We start from the raw sequence: 26,629 nt of genomic DNA, 5'->3' as shown, positions 1-26,629 counted from the left end.
GCTGTGTGACCTTGGGCAAGTCACTTAACTGCAACTGCCTTAGCGAAAAAGAAAAGAAAAAAAAAAATAAGATAAGATTTGGACTTGGGATAGATGAGTGCACGAGTCCTGATCAGGTGTCATGATAATCTGAAGCAATCACTGAAGGTAATTTGGACAGAAGCAGTATTATGAGGACACAGCTAAAGTTAAAATAATATAACATAGGAAATGAATCCTGGAATATAATAGCAGCAGGTAGATCCATTTAATGAATAGCATTCAGAGACTAGATGACTCTAAGAAAGTGCTTTATGTAGCCAATGAAGAAAAAAGGCAAGCAGATTTCCAGACATCAAAGCTTCACTCAAAGCAAAGGTTTGTAGTCCTATATTATATTTATAGGTGAAAATAACTACTGATTCTTTCAGTACCTGGAGCCTAATATGGAAATGTAACATCTTTGAGTTAGCACAATTATTCATAGAGATAAAGGGATACATTATAAAGAATATAACAGCTTCTTTGCTGTTATATTCTGATAAAATGATGATCTTCCACAATTCATCAATAGTAACAGAGGTGTTCTACTGGTATATCACTCTTTGTTTTACTATCCTATTGACCTAACTATTGCAATTATTTCATTTTTGCTTCTAACCCTTTACATATCTTGATGTTAAACATAAGTGTGAATGCCTGATGCTTTCAGTATTCTCAATGTGCTGTCTATACTAAATACTATAAAGTTGTGTTGTTTTTTTTTTTAAGTAAAAGTATTTAAGATCCGTTTTTACTTGATGCAGATTTTCAATTCTCAATGGGTTCCTTCCCTGTCAGTATTTCCCCATGCCCTTTTATCCTGTTTAAGAAAAACCCACAGTAGGTGTGTGAAAAGAACCAAAATTGGAAATGTGAAGATATCAATTCTTCTTTTGCTTCTTTATGGTATTGTCATCTTTTTGCTAGTGGTAACTTTTTGGTTACATTTTAGGCAACTTGATGTGAAGGCTACATATTTTCCTTAATACTACTTATCTATTCTTTTCGTAGAACTCTCACTGAAAAAAAATTTTTTTTACAAGACTTCTACTGTCTAGCTTTCAGGTGATATGTTTTTGTTAACTCAGTGTAGCGTATTAAGAAGAATGTCCGAACTTCTCCAGGTATAGGTGTTTAGGGTCAGGGGAAGGGGGGGAGGGACGGAGAGGAAGGAGGGGTGATTGTGGGGGAGAGAAATTGTGTCTCCTCCTCTTTCTGAATGCAAATAGCCAATGAGGTGGCTCGCCTGGGCCAGTCAGGCAGCTTGTGCCATATAGTATGCAGCAACCCGAGGAGTCACGTTGGGGGAAAGGCAGAAAGGAGCTATCCGTTTACACTACTTTGCTATAGCAGCTATCTTAATGGTGACTGCGTGGCCGGGAAGAAACCTGATCAGCTAGATCCTGCCGAAACTAAGAGGGAGGGAGTGGGCTTTCCGGAGAGGGGAAGGGGGGAGGGGGGGGCGAGAGAAGGAGAGTAGAAGAAAGAGAGGAGTGGGGGGGGGGACGACAAAAAATGTCCTCTTCCTCCCCCACGGACCAGATCGCAAGTGCGGTGGAGATAAAGCAAGAAAATGGGATGGAAGCCGCCCCCGAAGGAAAGGAGGCGCCACCAGAAGGGGTGGGGGGAGCTGTGGCAACCCTCAATGCTCCGGCTGCCGCCTCTTTCCCCATGGAGCCCGTGGGTTCCACGGCTACTGCTAGCGAGGAGGAGGGGGCGGCAGTGGCAGTAGCCGCCGCGGCGGCCGCAGCGGCGGTGGCCGTCGCGGGAGCTGCGGCGGACCAGGTACAACTCCACTCCGAACTTCTAGCCCGAAACCATCAAGCAGCCGCTGCGGCCGCCGCCGCCGCCGCCGCCGCCGCCGCCGCCGCCGCAGCGCAGACCCCTCTGGCCTTCTCCCCGGACCACGTCGCCTGCGTTTGTGAAGCATTGCAGCAAGGGGGAAACTTGGACCGCCTGGCCCGGTTCCTATGGTCTCTGCCTCAGAGCGACCTGCTACGTGGCAACGAAAGCCTCCTGAAAGCCCGAGCCTTGGTCGCCTTCCACCAGGGCATCTACCCGGAGCTCTACAGCATCCTCGAGAGCCACAGCTTCGAGTCGGCCAACCACCCACTTCTGCAGCAGCTCTGGTACAAGGCGCGCTACAGTGAAGCCGAGAGAGCGCGGGGCCGGCCCTTGGGCGCTGTGGACAAGTACAGGCTGAGGAGAAAATTCCCCTTGCCCCGGACCATCTGGGACGGCGAGGAGACGGTGTATTGTTTCAAGGAGAAGTCGCGCAACGCGCTCAAGGAGCTGTACAAGCAGAATCGTTACCCGTCCCCAGCAGAGAAGCGGCACCTGGCCAAGATCACCGGCCTCTCCCTCACTCAGGTCAGCAACTGGTTCAAAAACCGGAGGCAGCGCGACCGGAATCCCTCCGAGACCCAGTCCAAAAGGTGAGCCGCCAAACTTTCCTCCTCCTTCTCTCTCTCCGTCTCTCCTCCCTCTCGTTCGCCCTCCTCTAACCCCCAGCCTGCTTTTCCTCCAAACGCTTGCAAATATGGCGCTTACCTTCCCCACTAGCCTTGTCCTGCTGCTGCCCACCTCTCCCTTCCCTCCTCCCCCCTCCTTCTCTTCCCGGACGCCGCACTGGAGGACTAAGGAGTGGAGGTAGGCTGGGGGTGGGGGGGTGGGAAGGGAGGAGGAGGGAACAGACCTCTTTACCCTCCCCCTCCTTCCCCTAGAAGTTTCTTCTAGCCCGGGTATCAGTCCCCACCCCCCATCTTTGACCGGGCAGTTCTGCCCACCCCGATCCCCTCAGCCTTTTGAAGTTGCCACTGTCCCCAGGTCTGGAGGGGCGAAGTGAAGGAGTTTGCTGGCAAGCGAGGAGTGCGCTCGGCTTCCAGCTTCCTCCTTCCTCCTTGCTCTGGGGCTCGCTGACTTTGGGCTTTTCTCCTTCTGGGTAGACATAGGCGTGATGGGCTGCTACCACCCAAACATGCCCACCGCACCCCGACCTAGCCTTTTAGTCCTGCTTTCTCCAGCTTAAGCACACATACACCACACCACACCACACCACACACCCCTACCTGGGGTTCTGCAGCTTCTCAGTCCTAGGCTTGGAAAATGCTGCAGAAAAAGTGGGGGCAGAGGGGCCTGTAAACTTTGGGTCCTGATAGGTGATGGGAGGGAGGTTGTTGAGTGGGAGTATGGGGGGAGGTTGGAGGAGGGGGGGGGGAGTGTTAAGACTGAGTTTTATTTGACAGAGTTAATCATTCACTATGCCCGCTGTTCTTTTCAGCAGTAGCAGCAGCAGCAACGTGGGGGTGTTGGTGCGGCTCGCGTCTACCGTGTTTTGAAACCTGATTCTGAGCTCCTTCGGATCGGGTTTCAACGCAGTCCCGGGAAGCCGGGAATGAAAAAAAAAAGTGCTCTCTTAAGGCGATTCTCCTGTGGCTCCACGGCCAGGGAGCTTATGGCGGGCAGCGGGGAAGGAAGTGGGTGCACAGCGATCTCGTGCCGATTTGGAGCTTTTGTTTCTTTCAGCCTTTCCTCTGTCAGAAAGGATCAGGTTTCCCAGAGCTTTTGTTTTTGCGTCTGAATATACTTCCTGTGGTTATGTGTATCACAGGGATGGTGCTTACCTGAGTACGTGCCACAGAAAGGGTTGGAAGAGATAGTGTCCCCAACCTCCAGAAGAAGCACTCAAAATATCTATAAAATATCGATCAAAGAAAGAATGAATCAATGAGCTAAGGTGAGCCGAAGCTAAACGCTTCTTAGTTCTCTAAGAACTGGAGCCGGCCAGGTGGAGGTGACCACTCGTCGCACAAGGCACATTCCAGAGCCTGCTCTCCTCCTGCTGCCCCTCCCCCTTTCCCCTCTTCCCTCCTTCCTTGGGCAAATCGGGCCTCCAGGCATTCCTCTCCCAGGGAGGGAGGGAGGGAGGAGGAAAGAAGGAGGGCGGCGAGGCGGTTGTGCAGACAGAGCCAGCCCAGGGCCCCTAGAGCAGCGAGGAGAATCCAATACTGAAGACGGAGTGTAACCAAAACAAAACACACCAAAAGAGAGAGAAAGTGAGTCTGAAAATAAAGTAAGAAAAAAAAAGTTGCTGATAAGAGAATTAATTACTTACTCCCCAATCAAAAACTCTGCCTTTATTAGCCTAGGGTTAGGGATCCCCGCCCTAGTCCTCTAACAAAGAAGAAATAAGTGGGGCCCCAGGGTAGAAAGTGAGGGGTGTCCTGGCACACCCAATACGGGATCCTGCCTCTCCCCTCCCCCTCCCGGGCTATTTTCACACCTCCATCACCGCACACAAGCTCCAATCCTCTTCTTTCCCTACCATCTGTGCTTTCTCCCTCACTGTCCCCTCCTCCAGGTTACCCCTCTCCGGATCTGCCCCCTCCCTTACCCTCCCCCAGTGAGTCACTCTCTCAGACAGCGATTGAGGCTCAATCTCAGCTCATAAATCAAAATGCTCACAGCTCTCCCCGCCGCACAGCCCAAAGCCAAAGTAATCCCCTCCTTCAGCACTAAAGTGAAACAGACCCTGCTAGGAACCATCCCTGGGCCAACCAGGCCAAAAACAAACCACCTTCTAAAGCTCTCCAACCAGCCTCTCTCCTGCTTTCATTCCAGTGTTAGGCCAAGTAGGGAAACACCACCACACTTCCATCCTGGATCCTTTCTCTAAACCTGGTAGATGAAAAAAGAAAAGGAGGTATTCTCAGGAACAGATGCAATCTGGAAGGACTGGGGAAGAGGCCTGAGGTTGCCTGGCCTGGAAACCACAATGAGGGAGGGGGAAGTATTTGGTTTCTTCTTGTTATGTTGTTTTTAGCTTATCCCCTTTCCCACTCATTTCACCTGACCCATTTCTAATTTTTTTTTTCCTAAGTTCAAAGACAAGTGCTTGCCAGGTAGTTATTTTGGTGATGAAGTCACCTTCCCCAGAAGTCCAGCAACTTCTTTAGAATTGGATAGGAGAGAGTTGAGTCCATAAAAGCTGGTGATCAGGGAGGGTCAATTGATGTAAACATTTACAGAAAGTGGTTGTTGAGTTATCACTTCCCATTATCTGTCCAGGCCTCTAATAGGTTTAAGAAAATTTAAACCACTTCAAGGTGCTACATTTTCTTTTCCCTGGGCTACAGGAAGCTTATATCGTAGTGCTTTGACTCTTACATTATCTCTAAAATAGTACTTTAAAGGAGTTTCTCGACCCAAAATTCTAATAAATAAGTTTCTATTTATACTTTTCTAAGTATAAATAGAAACTTATTTATTAGTAGGAGTCAGAATTGTAATGGTAGAAAAATTATATACTCTCCTACTAGATATATGACTATGGACCTTTAATTTCTCTGTTTGGGACTTCAATTTTCACCTTTGTATCCTGAGAGATAAGCTCTGTGGTTTCTGAGGTCCTTTCAGCTTTAACTTCCTATGATTCCCAATATGCATTTTATTCATATTGGCTGACATTGCATTCCCTAGACTATTTTTCTGAATTTATCAAAAGATGATTTAGGATTTGAGATTCCCTACTCCCCCCACCCCTTTACTCATACTTAAGATCTCTTCTCAGAGACTTCCCAATCTAAATCAGACCAACAGACACCATGTTTTCTTCCCATTCTTTGTTTTTTAGGACCTGATTTTCCAAACAAATTGCAAGTATTTAAAATGTCATCTCCTTGACCTCTAATGTGCCTTGATTTCTTTTCTCTTATCCAGTGAATCAGATGGTAATCCCAGCACTGAAGATGAGTCCAGCAAGGGACATGAAGATTTATCTCCTCATTCACTCTCTAGTTCTGATGGAGTCACCAACTTGAGCCTTTCTAGCCACATAGAACCAGTGTATATGCAACAAATTGGAAACACTAAAATATCATTAAGTTCCCCTGGAGTTTTACTGAATGGAGGTTTAGTACCTGCAAGTACTTCACCTGTCTTCCTTAATGGCAATTCCTTTATTCAGGGACCTAACAGTGTAATTCTTAACGGACTAAATGTAGGAAATGCACAATCTGTGACTTTAAACCCATCAAAAACATCATCAAGCATTGTGAACAATGGTGCGTCTATGACTGACATCTTGGGATCTCCTTCAGAGGATGTAAAAGACTTCAAAGTTCTTCAGAGTTCCACAACCAATTCTGCAGCAACGACATCTTACAGCCCCAGCGTCCCTGCTTCATTTCCTGGTTTAATACCTAGCACTGAAGTTAAAAGGGAAGGCATACAAACAGTGGCTTCTCAAGATGGAGGTTCTGTGGTGACTTTTACAACACCAGTACAAATAAACCAGTATGGCATTGTACAGATCCCCAATTCAGGAACAAATGGCCAGTTACTTAATGGAAGCATTGGATTCTCTCCTCTGCAGCTGCCTTCTGTCTCAGTGGCAGCTTCACAAGGTAAAGGTTCATTTGCTATAGTAATGCCTTGGGCAAAAGTGAGTATGTGTATCAGCTGCTGTCTTTTGTGAAACCTATGAAGGGGTGTTGTAGTCCATGTGGCCTGGTGTCTGCTACAGCTGCAGAATATCCTTGTTCTTGTTGCTCACCCTCATTACAACACCTGTTAGCAACACTCAACATGCTTAACTCCCTAAGATCATGGGGATGAGCTGTATTTTTTTTTAGGACCTGAATGGAAAAATATAGTTCACAACAAGGCTTGCCTGCTCTGCAATTATAGAAATATAAAATATTGATGCTTGAAAAATAACCCATTGCTTAACTTTTTAAAATTAAAAATTAACATTAGAGCTTAGAATAAAGAATAAGCCAAAGATTTAGTGTGAACATGCATTTTACCTAAGCAACAAGTATTTGATCAAAAACATTTTGTAAGAGCAAGCTAAAATCAGGCACAGTGATGAGAGTGTTTTGATTCTCTATGAACCATGTTCTTCCTATAATTAAGTATAATAAAACTAAAGGAAAAGCAAAGGAATGTGTGATTGAACTCCTGTTTATATGTCCTTAGACTTAGGGGCATTATCAGATAGGGGGAAGTCTCTCAGATGATTCCTTATTTCTGTTATTTCTATAGGTAAAAGAGATTTGACCAAAAGCAGAGCAATAGAGTACACTAGAGAGGGCCCTGAACTGGACCTTATGAGAGCTAAGGGCTAGTTCTCTCAATGACTTTGAGCAAGTTTCTTAGTCCTTCTGTTTGAGTTTATGCATTTATACAATGGAGATGGTGAAAATTTTAATTTCAAAAGTTGAACACTATTAATCCTAGGATAGAAGTTTTATGTCATTTCAGGCAAACCCAATGTATGAAAATAGAAGTCAGAGTGACTTGCCCAGGATTACATAGCCAGTAAACATTGCCAAAATCCAGACTCAAATTGAAGTCTTCTGATTCATCTGAAAGTACTGCTCTTTGGACTACAGCGCAAAAAAAAAAGATCAATTAGGGAGTGGTTCTTCATTTAAAAGTATTTACAGTAGAGTTTCATTTGAAATCTCATTTTCCTGAGGCATTTAAATAATGTTAGAGAAATAGTTAAATAATAAGGGGTAAGGCTAATGTGGAGCTCTGCAAAGACCTTGGGTTTAATTCCTAGTTTTGCCACACACTCTATGTGTGACCTTGGATAAACTACTTTATTTCTTTAGAGCTCAGTCACCTCATCTGAAAAATGGAAAATTTAGCTTAGATGACTTCTAAGAATCCTTCTAAATCTAAATCTATAATTCTGTGATTTGACTTACAAATCTAGAATGTATACATTGTCTTTCAGGAATATATAAAATGAAGTACTGTGTTACATAGCATTAAACTTTCCTAGCTCGTGATAGAAAAATAATTCAGAAATAAATTTTGTTTTGTATATGTATTTCCATTTTATTTCACAACATATTCATCATTATTTTGGTATTCCAAGTTATTGAAAGAGCTAAAACAATAGAAAAACTATGAAAAATGAGGTGAAAATTAGTGTTAGTTTTTTACATGATTAAATATGCATTTTTTTCTCATTACTATGTCTTCCTCCCACACCTACCTTCCACAAATCAGTTTTCTCTCTTCAGGAAAATTCACTAAGGGCCAATAGGTAAAATCTCAAGATACCATGTTTGAAGCAAAAAGTGAGTAGGTATAGGGGGTGGGGTGATTTGGGAAGAAAATTTGAAATGGTGAAATACTTTTGATGTGTAACCTGGGAAATTTGATGCCACAAAAAATTATTAGGGGCTAATAGCTTAATTTCTTTTAAAATGAGACATTTAATGGGAATAAGAATAGCATTTTCATTATAATAGCTAAGATCAAATGACAAGGTTGTCAGTATTGGGACTATTGGGGTAGGTTGAAGGCATAAGTTTAACCAGATGGGTTCAGGAATTAAGTGTTCCTCTTGATACAGTATAGCAGTTCACAATTATGCATGTTTTTAGTCCTTAACTGCTACCTATGATAAAACTTCTAGCTATGATAGCTAAGATAAAAGTTTCTGACTGAGTAAAATTATCTTTCTATACCTAGTCCTTCTTTGTGGTGAAAAAAAAGTAATTCGCAGATCTTCTTATTTCTTATATATGAGAAAAAAAAGATGTATTTAACTATATCATTTCTTGTCATCAAGTTGTTAATATGTTTTCTACCTAGTCTTTTGTTTTATTTTAAAATATTTATTTACTTCTTATCAAAAAACCTTGAAACATAATCCTTATAAAGTTCTATTTATCCATTTAGTTGTGACAACAATTCTCTTTAGATTTGTAATGCAATTTCTTTATTCAGTAGTTATTGGATCTGAAAAGAGATCACCAGATCATCTTTATATTTTTCTATTAATTAATGTTAGAATTTCTAGAACATACTCAAAAATTTGACTGTTTACTCTTAAATAGCTATTAAAAAGCTAAAAAAAGTATTTAAAAGCACTATCTTAAATTGCTAGAAATTTTGATAAATCACTAATTAAGTGTTCTGAGGTTACAAATAAAAGCAAATATGTCAGTCCTTGACATAAAAGAGCTTACATTCTAATGGGGAAAAGAGGGAAGATACAGCAAATAAAAAGATCAAAAAAAGAAAGGAAGTTATATGTACTAGTAAGCAAATTTCAAATAAAACATATGCTTCAATAAGTGTATGTATGTATGTATGTATGTATGTATATAAAATTTAACCACATCCTAGAAGCTCAGGTTGAGAATTTTAAAGTATATTTAATCTTCAGGCAAATCTTTTTAGTTGTTTGACTGACATAGCCATTTGGTAGGGAAATTGGAGCGGAGAGCATATAAAAAGATAACAAATAAGAATAATCTGAGTATGTCTTCAATATATTTTGTTTCAGAAATATAATTATGACTATTGTTTAGAAATTATAAATGTTTTCTATTTAGACATAGTAGAAGAAAAGATATTTTCTTGTATATTTTAATCTAAGATGAAAACATACCTTACTACTTGTATACATTTTCCCAAAATTTCAAATATCAGAATACATAATTTTCTTTATAGAATGCTTTCCAAAATGTTTACTTTCAAGAAATTCCAATGTAGTTAGGAGACTGACAAGTTTTTCTGAAGATATCTGAAGTTTCCTATCATAATTCAATTATTAGCCCAGGAAGGTAACTTCGTAATAATAATTCTTATTATTCAAGCAAAAAAAAATTCTTTTGTGAATTCTACTTAAAAATGGAACTTTCTCCACGAACTAAATTGAATACTAGCAACTCAGATAACCTAACATTTCCAAAGTAACTTTCCAAAAACCTTCCTTTGAAGTAGGTAGTGTAAGTATAACTGTTTTCCAGTTGAGGAAACTGAGACTCAAAAATGTTAAGTGCTTACAACTATGGGTCTAGGAAACATTGGAACTATGATATACTGACCAGGGTTTTTTTTATTTATATAAACCAAGGGTTTCTTAACCTTTTTAAAAATATGGTAGTATGATAAAGTCCATGTATCACTTTTCAGAATAATTTTTTAATGCATAAAATATATAATATTAGAAAGAAAACCAATTACGTTGCAATACAGGTTTTGTTTTTTGTTTTGTTTCTGAGGCAATTGGTTTTAAGTGACTTGCCCAGGGTCACACAGCTAGGGTAAATACAGTTTTTTTAAAAACTTTTTTTTAAAGTTTGTGGACCCCAGATTAAGAACCTTTGGTTTGGACAGTCACTTTGAAAGATTTCAGAGCAGAATGGAAAGGCAATTTGGTATAATGGATACAGCAGAATCTGGAAGATCTGGATTTGAATTCTGCCTTTAGCTATGTATATCTGAACAAAACAGTTATCTTCTTGGATACTATAAAATGAAGGGGTGGAATCAAACAATTTTTAAGGAGCCTTCTAGCTCTAAATCTATAGTCAATTTGTCAAGATTCTTTCCTTTCTCATTAATAGAATATTTTAGTGTAACCCTTAAATTCATAGTCTTTGCTTTATTTTTCCTATATAAACAGTCTAAAAAAGAAAACAGGTTTTTATGGAGCACTTGAAAGATTTGTACTGGCTAACTAGCTAAACTGCCTCTATTATCTAGTAGAAATATCTCTTCAACTTTCTATTTGCATTGACTGTGTAGAGTTGGTCTTAAAATATCAAAAGGAAGTTTTCCTGAAGTAAAATAGAATATTACATGCATATTTTCAGAAAAAAAAAAAACATTTGAAAGCTATGAATTAATTGGATAATTCATTTAATTACTTATCCTTTTCTCCTATGGAATTAGTCTCTATAAAATGTTAATGATAGCCTTAAAAGGTCAGTTTTAAAGAATCAACTCTGATTTCTATTGAAATGTGTTTGAAGAGGCATATTTCAATATTCTCATTAATTCTGTCTATCACTAACATCAGACTTAGAAGCATGTTTAAAGTTCAGTTCTGTTAGAACAAAAGAAAAAACCTTTGAATGTCTAATTGCCTTGACATTATTTATTTTATGGTTAGTTAGGTGAAAGTTTGAAACTTGTCTCCACATGTTCATATGGTTAACTTAAAGCCCCAGGGCAAGTTCCTTCATGCAGTATTTTCTGCATGTCCATTTATGCTTTTAGTCAGTTATTGACTTGTTCCCAACAAAGGTATTTTGTATTTGTGTTTTTTAGTTCTTGTTGGCATAGCCAATAATGCACATCAATTAATTAAGAACTAGGTAGGTAGCATTTGTAGTGGACAGAATATTGGGCTTGGAATGAGGAAGACGAGTTTGAATCCAACTTCAGACAATTATTATCTTTTAACTTCTCTCAACTTCAGTTTCCTCATCTGTAAAATAGGCATAATAATAATGCCTATCTCATGGGGTTCTTATGAGAATCAAATATGAGACAACATGTACAGCACTTTGCAAATCTTTAAGCACTCTATGTGTAAATCTTAGCTATTATCAGGCTTTTAGTAGTAAACCAGAAAGACCTAAAATTCAGAATTAAATTAAGGGAATTCTTTTGCTTTACACTGGCTAAGCTCTTATAGATAATATTAATCATTGACTTAACTCTGAGAAAAATAACATGTAAATAAATAAATAAATACTGAAGTAACTTTCATCAGCCCATATAATTTCCAATCTACTCTACTTTATTCTTTTTTAGGTAACATTTCAGTAAATTCAAGCACTTCTGATGGGGGGACATTTACAAGTGACTCCACCACGGCACAGCAAGGAAAGGTTTTCTTCAGCTCTCTTTCGCCTAGTACAGTTGTCTACACAGTTCCAAATTCAGGTCAAACAGTAGGATCTGTTAAACAAGAGGGCTTGGAAAGGAGCCTTGTATTTTCTCAATTAATGCCTGTCAATCAAAACCCACAAGTCAGTGTAAACATGTCTTCTGAAAATATCTCAAGCAGTGGCCTTCATCCTATGGCCTCATCATTAGTTAATGTGACTCCAACTCACAATTTTTCCCTCGCTCCCCCTGCTCTATTAAATGCAACAGAGCTAAATGCTGATATTACTGAGAGCCAGCCCTTGTCTACACCTGTAACAAGCACATCTACTGTGATATCTGTCAGCAACACTAACTATGCAACTCTTCAGAACTGTTCCCTTATTACTGGTCCAGACCTAATGTCAATTCCAATGACCCAGCCTGCCCTTGGGGAAATAGTTCCAGCAGCTGGAGACCGTGTGGGTCATTCTTCCCCAGCAGTACATGAGGATTTTGTCAGAGAGCACCGGTTGGTTCTGCAATCCGTATCTAACATAAAGGAAGATTTCATACCAAGTTCTGAGGACAAAGCAACAAGCAACTTAATGATGCTGGATTCCAAATCCAAATATGTTCTGGATGGCATTGTTGAAACAGTCTGTGAAGAACTGGAAACAGACAAAAAAGAGCTTGCCAAGCTCCAAACTGTTCAGTTGGATCAAGATATGCAAGATTTATAATTTTTTTCCCCTTTGTTTTTGGCATCCATGTTCAAATCTTGTCCAGAGGCCCTGAAGACATTAAGCATTTTCCCTACTTAAGGAAAATACTGCACAGTTTGGCAGGGAGATATGTTTCAAAGACTTTGAATTGAGTTTGCATGAAGACCACAATTAAATCCATGGAAGTGAAACTATATCCTTTTTTTGTTCACATGTTAATGTTCTCTTTTAACGAAAGAAGAGAACATAAGGAAAATTATCAAAGTGAAGGTGTGATGGTTTGGTTTACTTAATGTAACCCTAAAGGCTGAAATGAAACTTCCACATAAAAACTTATGTTTCAAAAGTAAAAATATGTACATATTTCTAGAAAATGAAATGTAGCTATAAAAAGATAGAAACAATGCAATTCTTTTTGTTTACTCTTACTCCATGGGCATTGATACATTTAAAAAAAGCATAGATGATACCTCTCCAAACTATTCGTAAGATAGTTTTGATTTTAAGAACCTGAATAAACCCTGAATGATTCTATTTGTCAGCATTTTCCCAGCTAGAAAGTACTAGATTGTCTTTGCCGACTGACAGATGAAGATAGCTGGTAGTTTAATGACGCTCAGATAATTTGACATTCTAATAAAAATAACTCTGAAATAGACTCCAGCATGAATGTAAATATACCAATTACTGTTAGGATATTTTGAATTAGTACAATGAACTTATTTATAGGGTATGTGTTTTCCTTTTACTTGAGGCACAATGAAATGAAAAGAAAACAAGTTTTCTGGCTGTTTAATTTATTTTTATTGTTTGAACAGGAAGTAGACATAGTTGTTTCCAACAAAATTTTACTTTTTGTAGGATTTTAAAAGTAATGATTTTTATCAGTAGCCCAGTAAGGTCAATGTTAATAATACTGAAGCAAGAAAACTCTCTCCAATATTCAAACTTGGGTACATTTGTTCATATCCCTATGCTGTTCTTTATTTAGTATTTTTCCAATTGCTTTCAATATCTACATATTTTCTACAGAATTCCAGGTGCCTTTTTTTACCTAGTGGCCTTTTATTATTCTTACTAAGGTACAGACATGTGAGGAAAAATATTGACTGTTCTTTGATGATCCACCCAGGATTAATTTTACTGTAGAATTGGTTTAATCTGAAAACATACACTAAATTTTTAATAGTACTATTTCTATTAGTAATGATGATTCAAACAGGTGATTTACTGTTAATACTTTTCATTATAGTGTAATAGTCCTATAAAAACTTCCATGTCATTTCAGTCCACATAAACTATCCATATCTATTATCCTTTGATAATACTAATTATCTACTAATTATAGAGAAAATGGAACAAGTAAATCTGGTAGAACAAGACCTTTCCCTCTTGAAACTTCTAATCAGTTCTAAGTGTTTTGGAAAATAATTTTTCCATGAGCTTTCGAACATCCTGATATCATGACTATTGTTTGCACTATCTTTTCATTTCTTTAGAGGTAATTTTTTTTTTAAAGTTCAAGGAATCTGTAAATAATGCTGTGAGTTCTGGCTATAGTTGTCAATGATTCTGAACACAAGACAGTAGATGAAAGGTACACATATATGGTGACCAGCATTATGAAATTTTTCTGCAGTATCTAAAAATCACAAGAAATAAGCATACTTTACTGAAACTGTCATAGGTAAAGATACCACATTTATTTATAAGATCAAAATGAAAGGCCCATTTTAGGTCCTTAATCCTTATGCACAGATGCTACTATCATGACTGATTACCAAGTGTGCTAGGCAAAGGTTTGTATAGGGCCTAAATTTTGTGGTTTGGCTAGATGTGAATGATATACAAAGATCAAGAGCTGTACAAGAAATTCTTTGATTCATCATTTTGATCAAAAGATCTCCTGTCCTTTTGGAATGAAAAAATAGTGAATATTCCTAGAGTTCTAAAAGGGCAGTGTTTTTGTTAAGCTTTGGGGTTTAATTTTTTTTAAGTCAGGTGTTTTAGAGTTCTGTTCTCTTCTGCCACTACTTATAATGTTTGTTTGTTTTTTCCTTTGGGTGTGTATTGATCATGTTACTGAGCTTAATTTTATGGTTCTATAGAATAGTTTACAAGAAAATGGTATTTTCCATATAGTTGCTGCAGATCTCAAGAATTTGTTATGTATTTTAAAGGGCTAACCATTCTATAAAGGAAATGGGGATGTGTTTAAAGCACCAACTAGGAAATAGTATGTAAGTGTGTGCATACATACACATGTGTCTTCCAAAGTATATATACACACACACACACACACACACACACATATAAAAACACATCTTTGGAAAGTTCATTCTCCTTTCTCCCCTAAGAAAAGATAGCACAAAATTTAAATCTTATCTAGGAAACCCATTTATATTCCAAACATGATCTAACCATATAACCTTTTGATTGCTCCAGGTATATACACACTATATTAAGTAAGTGTCATTGCACATTATAAAGAACATAGTGTTCTTTTCTAGTCTTTCAGTAAGATAAGGGTCAGTTTATGTGGTGTAGTGCATATATATGTGAATAAAATAATATAATACTAATCCCATGCACTCCTCACACAAAATTGTAAAGTTATTATTTGCAATACTAAGATTCTGGCCTTTGGAGTTCATATAGCAGAACTTCCCCTCTCACAAAGAAGTGCTTGAAGATGCTGCAAATATCCCTGTGATGATCCCTGAGGGGAATCAAAACAGGGATATATAAATTCCTCTTCATAATCCCCCTGCTGGCTATGGGGTTTCTGGTATGAGCCTATCTATGCACTATGTCAGTCAAAAGTTGACATTTGATTTTTAGTTCTGTATGGTACAGGGCAGTCTGTTGTTTAAAGAGAAGATGTGTTTCTTCCTCATTCAAGCAAAGACGCCCATGTTTTTCCTTTTCACTTCTCCTGTGCATTTATAGGGATGAAAAGGCTCTTTGAAATTGCGCACGTGTCAGAGCCTTTCCTTGAATTGTGAAAGACAGGTAAATGTTATAGCCATAGATAATATCAGTAGGAAATTGCACACTGGCCTTAAATTTTCTTGTATATGCCCTTGTATCTTGCATGTTAATGGTTGGATTACTGGGCACATGTTGCAGCCTGCCCTGCTACATGCTAGACAAGTGTATATTAGTACAATAGCCATAAGTTCTTCATTCTTAATAATATTTTTGATAAAATTCATCTCATGAAAATATCACTAATTCAGGAAAATTGCAGGGAAAATATTACATTTTTCCAGTGAAGATATCCCAGAGTCTTCCCAAGGCTATTAGATGATAGAGCCTAAGAATTGTTTTTTGTCTAACTGGTACATTTCATATAATTTAATGTTACCACCATATGATTCTTCACTCAAAATTATATAGCATGTGGTTCTTTTTGGCTTTCAGGGTTCTGACTCAAAGGAAATGAATTCTTTTGTTGCATGTACTGTATGTTTAGAAGTAACCAGTTAGTTCTGTACTCACTATGATTTTATTGTGCCTTACAACAAAGAACGAATCTATACAGAATGTATATTATGGTATGGGATAACAATAAGTCTTTACTGCACTGTTAGGTGATGGCACACAGAGCATGTCACAGAATATTTCTGTGCTCAATTACCCAACCAAAGAGATCTAAAGTATGTATGTTGTACTGTAATAAGGGTTTATGCCTGGACAATTAAGTGTTTTATTTGTATTCTGAAATGATGTGAACTTATTTTTCTAAATACTATGCTGAATAAACTTTATATTTATATGTCTTGTGTTGGAAAGTTGTTTGTACTAGCTATATATTATGATTATACATAGGGTATTTTACATTTGTGGTGTAGTTTTACTTTCAAAATATAATCACATTACCTTCTTCTAAGGAAAAAATAAGATTAAAAATTCAAACTAATTTATGGTCTCAACAAAAGTAGGAGGCTGTAGCAAGGGAGATGATTGTCATAGTATTGCATTGTGAATGGAGAGCTGGCTTTGGAATCAAAGTAACCTAGGTTTATGTTACCTGTGAGCCCTAGGAAGGCATTTAGCCTCTCAATGGCCTAGGCAGTTCTCTAAGATAAGTTTCAGAAAAGTTGTTGATCTGCCCTAATAGAGGGAGTTTTCTCCCTTGAGAATGCTCTCACTCCATTGAAAATACAAGTATAATCATTGTGGCATCTAATTCTTTTAATTATAAGGATCACTCTTTAACAAAATTTCATAGATTTTCACATGACAGTAGTTGAACTACATTTTAATTGGGAAAACATATAATCACAGAATTTGGTACTGCTTTTAAGTAAATTTATATTTTGTTATTGACAATAGCATCTACTTAGATTTAGGTAGCAGTTACATAGTATAGCTGATAGACTTATAAAGAGAAACAACTCAATTCAAATCCTGCTTTAGACACTAACTATATGATCTTGAGCAAGTTATTTAACTTTTATCCTTAGATTCATGTGCAACTCTGCTGAAAAGTTCTATTTCCATGTGGAAGTGAGGGGAACCATGTCTTGTCCAAGATAAGTACTAATATACTTGATCACTTTCTTTTCTGTGCTATGGCTAATTAAACTTTCCTTTGTTTGGCTGGATGACCTATGGATGCCTTGCTTCATTCCAATATCAAACCTGACCCACCAAGGAACACATATAAGTCAGATTCAACCTTCCACTCCATTGTTACATAGCTAGTGTTTGAAAAATTCACTCAGGTTTTCCTGACTCCCACTCTATTGCTCTATTCACTACATCATTCATTATGGCCAACCCCAAATGTAGTGTTTATGCACCCTGCTCTCAAATATGGGGCTCCAAGAATAGCTAGAGATTCAAGAGATTCGGTGGATCTACAGCCATTCAAAATGATAGCTCACAAACCCCCAATTATGTGTTTACTTTTTTCTCTAGTCAGGCAGAGTATGCAATTAGTTCAAAGCAAAGTCATTTAATGAAATAGTGTGGCAAAAACATTGCAATAAAGCATGCTCTCCCTGTAAATCTAGGAGTATATCCCCACAAATATACAAATCATCAGAGGGGAAAGTACGAGGAACTAGGGTGAAGGAAAGAAATATATGCAGTGGCAATTCATATATTTGATGCACCAAAGCTATCTATCTATGTCTTCTGGTGATATCATCACACTGCTCTCCTTGGGCCTCCTCTCTGGTTTTGAAATTTGCTTGGCACCCTGTTCCATTAGTTTGTGGTGTTTGCTTTTCAAGTACTCTTAGCTGGTACCTTACTCTGATGCTTTCCTAATCTCTATTAAATGCTGTTCTGGTAGCTGCTTATAGACACATATAAGTTATAGACACATAAGTTCTGCAGAAAATTGGTCCTTTTTAATAAACTCTGAGCTCATTTCTTCAGATATTGCATCCAAATATCTCAGCTTTAGTGAATTAGGCTATAACAACTAGGCTCTTTCCCCGATAAGGACAACCTACCAGCTTTTTTGTCGTAACTACCATGGAAAACTAACCAAAGCTAGGAAGAGTGACCTCACCCAAGATTAGATCTTTTCTATCCCCTTTTTTGAGAGAGAGACTAAAGTCTTCTGTTAAAGATTTTTATCTAACTTGGAGTTAAATACTTCTTAGCTCCTATCACGATCCTTTCAGGCTTAACATGAAAATAAATTTGAGATAGTTCATCTATCTAGACTGTTACTATTATGCATACATATATCAGCAGAAAAGCCTTAAGGAATTGGTGCTATATTTTGACCAATTAAATATAGTACCTCCTTTCCCCTCATTCACAACAAATATACACAAAAAAGGGCTGATTGATATAATTTAGCCTAAAAAAGTGATTTTAGTCTCTTTCCCCCATTATAAAGGTACTTCATTAAACTTGATAATGAGAGGAAATTAATTATTAACCTTTGAAAAATATTGTACTCAGTTTGACTAGTCCTTGGCTGTATCTGCATGTACATCAAGCAAAATAGTTCTGATGATATTTTATACTATAACTTTTAGTAAAAACAACCTGAACAACCAATCTGAATTGTAGTTTCATATGCAAAATTCTATGAAGATGGAGCACTATGAAAATGAGCTTCCTTTTCGGTAGGTTTAACTAGAAATTATGATTAGAAATGTTGCTTTATTAAAGATATAGGCTCAACCTTAACTGACTAATTTTAATTTTGAAATCCAAATATAAAGTTATTATCACAATTTATATAGTAAGATTATCTCTGAACCTGTTTTGGGCTGTTAAGCAAACTCAAAGAGAAAAACTCTCTATAATATCTACCTTGTTCCTTAGTTTGCTCTTATAACTCTGGGCTAAGAGCAAGAAAGATTGGAGATTCTTTTCTTACATGTCTCTTGTCTTTTGTCTTGTCTTGTTTAAAAAAAAAAGATGCAGAGATATAAGGAGAGAATCAAATTGTTTAAGATTAACTCTGGATAACTCTACCAGAAAATTTCATGACAAAACTCTAATTAGAGTTAGAAAGTTAGCTCCTAATAATAACATTTTTGAGACTTTTATGCCCTTGCCTTTCAATTTAGTAATTTTCAAATTGATTTAACAATATACTTGTTGAGATGATCAAGAATTTTATCTAAATAAATAGTTACAAGAACTGAACCATAAGGTCACATTTTTATATATATATATATATATATATATATATATATATATACATTTTACTAGCAAAGGTATTATCTAAAGAATGTAAGTTGTTAATCTTCAATTCAGTTTTTTTTTGGAGAATAAGCAGATAGAATTATGCACTTATCATTTGATCCCTTCCTTCTTTGCCAAGTGTGATGACAGTATATACAAATCCATTCTCTAGGAACAGAGAGACTAATAAGAAATTATGTGTACTGAGATTTAGGTTATAGCACTCTCTTTACAAAATTCAGTTTAATGATGTTTAAGGTTTATATGTGGTATTTTCTGTCCTTAAAGTCCTATTCTACTTCCTTATCATGGAGTAGCTAGGGATTGAAAAGTTGGGCCAGTAGAGTTCAAGCTCTATTAATATTCAAGTATAAACCTGATGGCAGACTCTGTTTGCTGTTCAAGAATTAGCCTAGATAAGAAAGTAGAAGCTTATCTCCAAAAAGATGACCATTTGTGATAGACTATATTTTGTCCATAGCAAAATGACCCACAGTCCTCTTTGGCACTCTAATCTTTCCACAAAGACCATAGTTATAGGAAAGGGAGCAATGGGGTATAAAGAACCACAGTTCTGAGACTATTTGCAAACATTAATATGGTACTTACAATTTTCAGTCCTTTCTAAAGAATAATGAATTTACCTACTACAGGAGAAGTTGAACTCAAATCATACAGACATTTTCACAATAAATGAGAAATCAAGAAGTTTGATCAGAGTCTCTCAAACAAAATATTTTGGAAACTGCATTTCAATATAATTGGCTTTCCTTATAATCCTATGTATTGTATTTATGCATTTAAATACTTGATTTTGAGAAGGAAAGATTTTCCAGACTGTCAAAGGTACCCATTACCCACAAAAGTACAGAGGACTGGAAAAATATGTTGGAAAATGTGTATCATAAGAAATGTATATATCATTATGAATCATTAGAAATGAGAGAGGCCAAAAGCTTATGACTGCATTGCTTTGTGCCCATCCATTATGAATAGTTTGTGAAGAGAGATTGGTGGTGCTAGATATAGTGAGCAATGGAGGATATCATAAAAATGAAATTGATTTTACATTAATGGACAGGAAGAAAAAGGTTATACATAGAGTAATTATTTTACAGTCCATTCTCTGGGTGCAGTCAAATCATCTACTGGTTAGAAGAATAAATATTGAATTAAAAGAAAGATGAAAAGAAAATACAGTGTATGATTATAGTCTTTAACCTGATCTATTTAAGAAATTTTTAAAAATTAGAAAAGGAATAAAATCATTGCTTAGACCACTATTCTTGGAAAAATTTAACTTTTTCCTCAATGAGAAAGAGGGAATGGCCATAAATTGCCTCAATAAGCAAATTCAATTGCTCTCTAAGACAAAGAGACACGGTATCCAAGGACAATAACTGGCTTTGAGTATAAGCTTCTTTTTCAAATATACATAGTAAATGCTTGATAAGTGTTGATTAAATTGCATTCCTAAACATAGTCTTCATCCTTCCATTCTTTTTTATTGTCATCTATGTTTTGTTCTCACTTTCTTCCATTTATAGCTTTGATTCTACAGTCAGGAACTCTGGAGAAGTATACTTAAAACAAAGTGTTAACTCAATGGAATTGATGAGATAGATGATGCTTCTCTAGTTCACATATATGCTTAGTAGTTAGTATGGTGATGTAATGGTTCTCTAGTTCACACATATTCAGTATGCTATAACGATATAATTGTACTAAGGTATATAAGGGCTAAGAAGGACTGGAAACAGAACATTCCATCTTTGACCAGCCTCGTGGTGGCTGTCCTGCCTTCATCACTTCTCCACTAAGACCAAGAACTCAGGTTGATCCCGAGATCCTCCAGAAAGCTAGCCCAAACATTGCCAGGTTATAGTTAGGGTAATCATGATTCATGGCTCTCCTAACAATCAGCCCTGGATTATCTGTACTGAGTACCTTAATTGCTCCTATTCTCAAGTTCCAAAAATGCTGGAAGAAGCCATGGAACTGAGCCAAATAGTAGATCTCAGAACCTATAACACCAATTAAAAGGGAGAGGTTTTGGAGAACTGAAAGGTGAGAGTTTGAAGTAAAGTTTGAGAGAGAAGAACAACAGTGATGAAGTGATGGAAAAAGAGTCATAAACTTCAATGGCTGACTGGAGCTTCCAGATCTGTGAACATATTAGGAAGCAATGTGTCCATTGACATTCAGTTCCTGGACTTTCAGAGATTGTTATGTGAGGTTGTTTTTACCTTGATTAACTTGAGATTTAATCTTAATTTTTTCAAATGTTAAACTAGAACTGAATGTGTATTGAAAAAGGGAGACATCTTGATGGCTTCAAGTATACTAGGAAGACTACTTTAAGCTGTCAAGTAGGGATGAGGCATCCCAAAGATATTGAAGAGAGAATTACAGACTATAAACGCTAAAAAAACATTGACTGACCTTCAGAGCCCATAAGAATTATACCAAAAAGAACTTAATGAAGATTCTATAGAGGCAGAAGAACTTTAGAATTAGCAGTTTGGAGATATCCTTTTGCTACACGTTTTCTTATTTTTTTTTCTTTTTTTTTAATAGCTTTTTATTTACAAGTTATATGTATGGATAATTCTACAGCACCGACAATTGCCAAGCCTTTTGTTCCAACTTTTCCCCTCCTTCCCCCGACCCCTTCCCCTAGATAGCAGGATGACCAGTAGATGTTAAATATATTAAAGCATAAATTAGATACACAATAAGTATACATGACACAATAATTTCACAAACTGTTATTTTGCTGTGCAAAAAGAATCAGATTCTGAAATATTGTACAATTAGCCTGTGAAGGAAATCCAAAATGCAGGCGGGCAAAAATATAGGGATTGGGAATTCAATGTAATGGTTCTTAGTCATCTCCCAGAGTTCTTTTGCTGGACATAGCTGGTTCAGTTCATTACTGCTCCATTGGAACTGATTTGGTTCATCTCATTGCTGAGGATGGTCAGGTCCATCAGGATTGATCATCATATAGTATTGTTGTTATTGAAGTATATAAGGATCTCCTGGCCCTGCTCATTTCACTCAGCATCAGTTCGTGTAAGTCTCTCCAGGCCTTACTGAAATCATCCTGTTGGTCATTTCTTACCGAACAATAATATTCCATAATATTTATATACCACAATTTATTCAGCCATTCTCCAATTGATGGGCATCTACTCAGTTTCCAGTTTCTGTCCACTACAACGAGGGTTGCCACAAACATTCGTGCACATACAGATCCCTTCCCCTTCTATATGATCTCTTTGGGATATAAGCCCAGTAGTAACACTGCTGGATCAAAAGATATACACAGTTTGATAACTTTTTGAGCATAGGCTACATGTTTTCTAAATGTGTGTTTCAATAATGTATGTGGCCCAGGGAAATTACATGATTAACCAAAATCTTCCAAGTGACTTGAAGCTAGGTTCTTTGACTTGAAATTCAGTGCTCATGCTACTGATGGTGTTTTGGCATGAAGTTTTATTCATGTATGAGTTGAACTAGATGTCCTCTAAAGTCTACTGCAACTTTAAAAGTAGTTGATTCTTTTTACAAATACTTAGGCTTACAAGATTCAAAACTTACAAGTTGTATTTTAGTAAAGGATATGAAAAGGATATGTACTTAGTCCATAAGGAATCTTTAACTTTTCTTTAACTTCTTTAACAAGTTCATTCTCCCCAAGAGATCTGTATAGTACCCAGACTTAGAGTAGTGCCCTGGGTGGTTCAAGGGCAAGTAAAAAGGTCACTCCCGAGTATATGAGTATATGTTTTTTTCCTGGTAGATCTCCTTTCTTTGTTCTCTATGTGGGCTTTTGGCACTCCACCATCATTGTTCTCAGCTTGCTATCTTTTCCTGAACATTCTCTAGCTTATCAATATCATTCCTAAAATGTGAATGCAATATTTCAGAAATAGTCTGACTAGAACAAAGCCACTATCTTTGACTAGTTAACTAGAACTACCACTTCCTTCCTCCTCAACTGAGGAATATTGAGGCAACCCTCTTCTCACCTACTTCACACCTTAAAACTCTTCCACATAATTACCAGTCTTCTCATTCTCTCATCAGTCTCTCTCTCTCTCTCTCTCTCTCTCTCTCTTTTTTTTTTTTTTTTTTTTTTTTTTTTTTTACTTTTAATAGCATTTTATTTTTCCAATCACATGTAAAGGTAGTTTTCAACATTTATTTTTGTAAGACTTTGAGTTCTGAATTTTTTTTTCCTTTCTCCCCTTACCTCTTCTCTTCCCAAGATAGCAAGCAATCTGATATAGATTATACATGTCCAATCATTTTAATTATATCTCCATTATTAGTCATGTTGTGAAAGAAAAATCAGAAGAAAAGAGAAAGAAAAAAAAGAAGAAGAAAGGTGAAAATAAGTACATCGATCTACATTCAGTCTCCATAGGTCTCTACCTGGATGCATATGGTGTTTTTAATCCAAAGTTTATTGGGATTTCATTGAATTGCTGAACTACTAAAAAGAGCCAAGTCTATCATAATTGATCATCACACAATCTTGTAATTGCTGTGCATAATGTTTTCTTGGTTCTACTTGCTTCACTCAACATCAATGCGTGTAAAATTTTCCAGGATTTTCTAAAATCAGTTGGTTCATCATTTTTTAATAGAACAATGATACTTCATTATATCCATATAACATAACTTATTCAGCCATTCCCCAATTGATGGACATCCACTCAATTTCCAATTCCTTGCTGCCACAAAAAGAGCTGCTACAAACTTTTTTGGACATATGGGTTCTTTCCTCTCTTTTATGATCTCTTTGGGATACAGACCCAATAAAGCTATTTCTGGATCAAAAGGTATGCATAGTTTGATAACCTTTTGGGCATAGTTCCAAATTGCTCTCCAGAATGGTTAGATCATTTCACAACTCCACCAACAATGTATTAGTATCCCAGTTTTCCTACATCCCTTCTAACATTTATTATTATCTTTTCTTGTCATTTTAGCCAATCTGAGGTATTAGGTGAAACCACAGAGTTGTTTTAATTTGCATTTCTCTAATCAATAGTGATTTAGAGCATTTTTCATATGACTATATATAACCTTAATTTCTTCACCTAGAAATTGTTCATATCCTCTGACCATTTATGATTTGAAGAAAGACTTATATTCTTAAATATTTGACTCAGTTCTCTATGTATTTGAGAAATGAGACCTTTATCAGAAACAACGATTGTAAAAATTGTTTCTCATTTTTCTGCTTCCCTCTTAATCTTGTCTGCATTGGTTTTGTTTATATAAAACTTTTTAAATTTACTGTAATCAAAAGTATCTATTTTGAATTTCATAAGATTTTCTATCTCTTATTTAGTCATACATTTTTTCCTCCTCCAAAGGTTTGAAAGAAACCATTCCTAGCTCCCCTAATTTTTTTTAATATTACCCTTTATGTCTAAATAATGAACTGAGTTTGACCTTATCTTGATATAGAATTTGAGATGTTAGTCTATTTCTAGTTTCTGCCATATTATTTTCCAATTCTCCCTGCAGTTTTTGTCAAATAATGAGTTCTTATACCAAAAGCTGGGGTTTATCAAATAGTACCTTACTATAGGCATTGACTATTGTGTCTTGCGTACCTGATTCAAAACACTATTTCTTAGCCAGTACCAAATAGTTTTGATGACTGCTGCTTTATAATATAGTTTTAGATCTGGGACAGCTAAACCAACTTTTTTTTTTTTTTTTTTTACTTTTTTTCATTAATTCCTTTGATATTCTTGACCTTTTGTTCTTCCAGATGAATTTTTAAATTATATTTTTCTAAGAGCAGCTAGATAGCACAACACTTCCTAGCTGTATGACTCTGGGCAAGTCACTTAACCCCAAGTGCCTCAGAAAAGAAAAAAATATTTATTTTTCTAGCTTAACAAAGTAATTATTTGGCAGTTTGATTGACATAGCACTGAATAAGTATATTGTTTAGATTGAATTGTCATTTTTATTATATTAGCTTAGACTTCTCATGAGCAGTTGATATTTTTCCAGTTATTTAGATATGATTTAATTTGTATGAAAAGTGTTTTGTAATTATGTCCATAAAGTTTCTCGGTTTATCTTGGCAGGTAGACTCTCAAATATTTTGTATTGTTTACAGTAATTTTAATTGGGATTTCTCTTTCTATTTCTTGCTGCTGGGCTTTGTTGGTAATATATAAAAATACTGTTGATTTGTGTAGGTTTGTTTTATGTCCTGCAACTTTACTAAAGTTGTTAATTGTATCATTTATTTTTTATTTGATTCTCTGGGACTCTCTAAATATACCACTATATTATTTATCCAAAGTAATAGTTTTGTTTTCTCTTTGCCTACTCTATTTCCTCCCGTTTCTTTTTCTTCTCTTATTGCTAAAGCTAACATTTCTCACACAATATTGAATAATAGTGGGGATAATAGGCATCCTTGTTTCACCCCTGATCTTCCTGGGAATGCTCCTAGCTTCTCCCCATTTCATATAATTATTGCTGATGGTTTTAGATAGATGCTATTTATCATTTTAAGGAAAGCTCCATTTATTCCTATGCTCTCTAATGGTTTTATCAGGAATGGGTGCTGCATTTTTGTCAAATGCTTTTTCTGCATCTTTTGAGATAATCAAATGATTTCTGCTAATTTTGTCATTAAAATGGTCAGTTATGCTCATAGTTTTTCTAATATTAAAGAAGACCTTCATTCCTGGCATAAACCCCACTTGCTCTGACCTTATCTCTCCAGAAGAGCTAGCTATTCTCCTTCAAATCTATATTTTAAATATTTTATTTTTGGCAATGATATGTAAAAAATTTAATATAATTTTTTATAAAAAATCTGAGTTTCTAATCTTCTCACCCTCCTCCCCCTGCTCTCCCTTCCAATCTGTTCCCTGAAACAACAAGCAATTTGATATAGATTATACATATACAGTCATGTAAAATATATTTCCATATTAAGTCATGCTGTAAAAGAAAACACAGACATCCCCTCCCAAAAGCCAAACATGAAAGAAATAAGGTAAAAAATAGTATACTTCATCCCTGTTTCAGCAGCATATCTACTAAAATTGGAATGATGAAGAGAAGATTAGCATGGCCTCTGTACAAGGATGACACACAAATTTGTGAAAAAATAGCATACTTTAATTTGCATTCAAACTCATCAATTTTTTCTCTGGGGGTGGATAGCATTTTTTATCATAAGTTCTGCAGAATTGTCTTGGATCATTGTATTGCTGACAGTGGTATAGTATGTAAAATACTTCATTGTAAAAACAACTGATCTGGAAAATAGATCCCATAAAAATGATCTAAAAATTATTAAACTACATGAAAGCCATGATCAAGGAGAAAATATTACAAGCAACCTCCCCCCCCCCAAAAATAAATTTCATAAAGCCATAGTCAAAATAACACAAGATTTATTTATTTTTTTAATTAATGCTTTTTATTTATAAAACATATGCATGGGTAATTTTTCAACATTGATCTTGAAAAGCCTTCTATTCTAAATTATTCCCTCCTTCCCCTGACCCCCTCCCTTCGATGGAAGGTAGTCCAATACA

At 36.5% G+C, this 26,629-nt stretch overlaps 1 protein-coding gene and 1 non-coding gene across 2 annotated transcripts; both read left to right on the top strand.

Annotated features, from left to right (window-relative positions):
- The first annotated feature begins 254 nt into the window (after positions 1–254).
- On the top strand, positions 255–16,177 carry SIX4 (SIX homeobox 4). Its single transcript, XM_003759330.3, has 3 exons — positions 255–2,456; positions 5,740–6,425; positions 11,593–16,177. Exons 1-3 carry the CDS (start codon positions 1,537–1,539, stop codon positions 12,387–12,389), a joined length of 2,403 nt encoding a protein of 800 aa, XP_003759378.2. The 5' UTR covers positions 255–1,536; the 3' UTR covers positions 12,390–16,177.
- A 9,928-nt stretch (positions 16,178–26,105) lies between these two features.
- LOC111718949 lies at positions 26,106–26,208 on the top strand. Its single transcript, XR_002769300.1, has one exon. It is a non-coding gene; the product is annotated as a U6 spliceosomal RNA (small nuclear RNA).
- Positions 26,209–26,629: the final 421 nt, after the last annotated feature.

This window comes from Sarcophilus harrisii, chromosome 2 (genome assembly GCF_902635505.1).
Source record: "Sarcophilus harrisii chromosome 2, mSarHar1.11, whole genome shotgun sequence".
Lineage (NCBI taxonomy): Eukaryota > Metazoa > Chordata > Mammalia > Dasyuromorphia > Dasyuridae > Sarcophilus > Sarcophilus harrisii.
Note: the sequence above shows the minus strand (reverse complement) of the source record. Positions and strands in the feature narration are given on the sequence as shown.

Coding starts and splice junctions, on each gene's coding strand:
- SIX4 (XM_003759330.3), top strand. CDS start 1,537: ATGTCCTCTTCCTCCCCCACGGACCAGATCGCAAGTGCGGTGGAGATA. Junction 2,457..5,739: donor TCCGAGACCCAGTCCAAAAG/GTGAGCCGCCAA, acceptor TCTCTTATCCAG/TGAATCAGATGGTAATCCCA. Junction 6,426..11,592: donor CTCAGTGGCAGCTTCACAAG/GTAAAGGTTCAT, acceptor ATTCTTTTTTAG/GTAACATTTCAGTAAATTCA.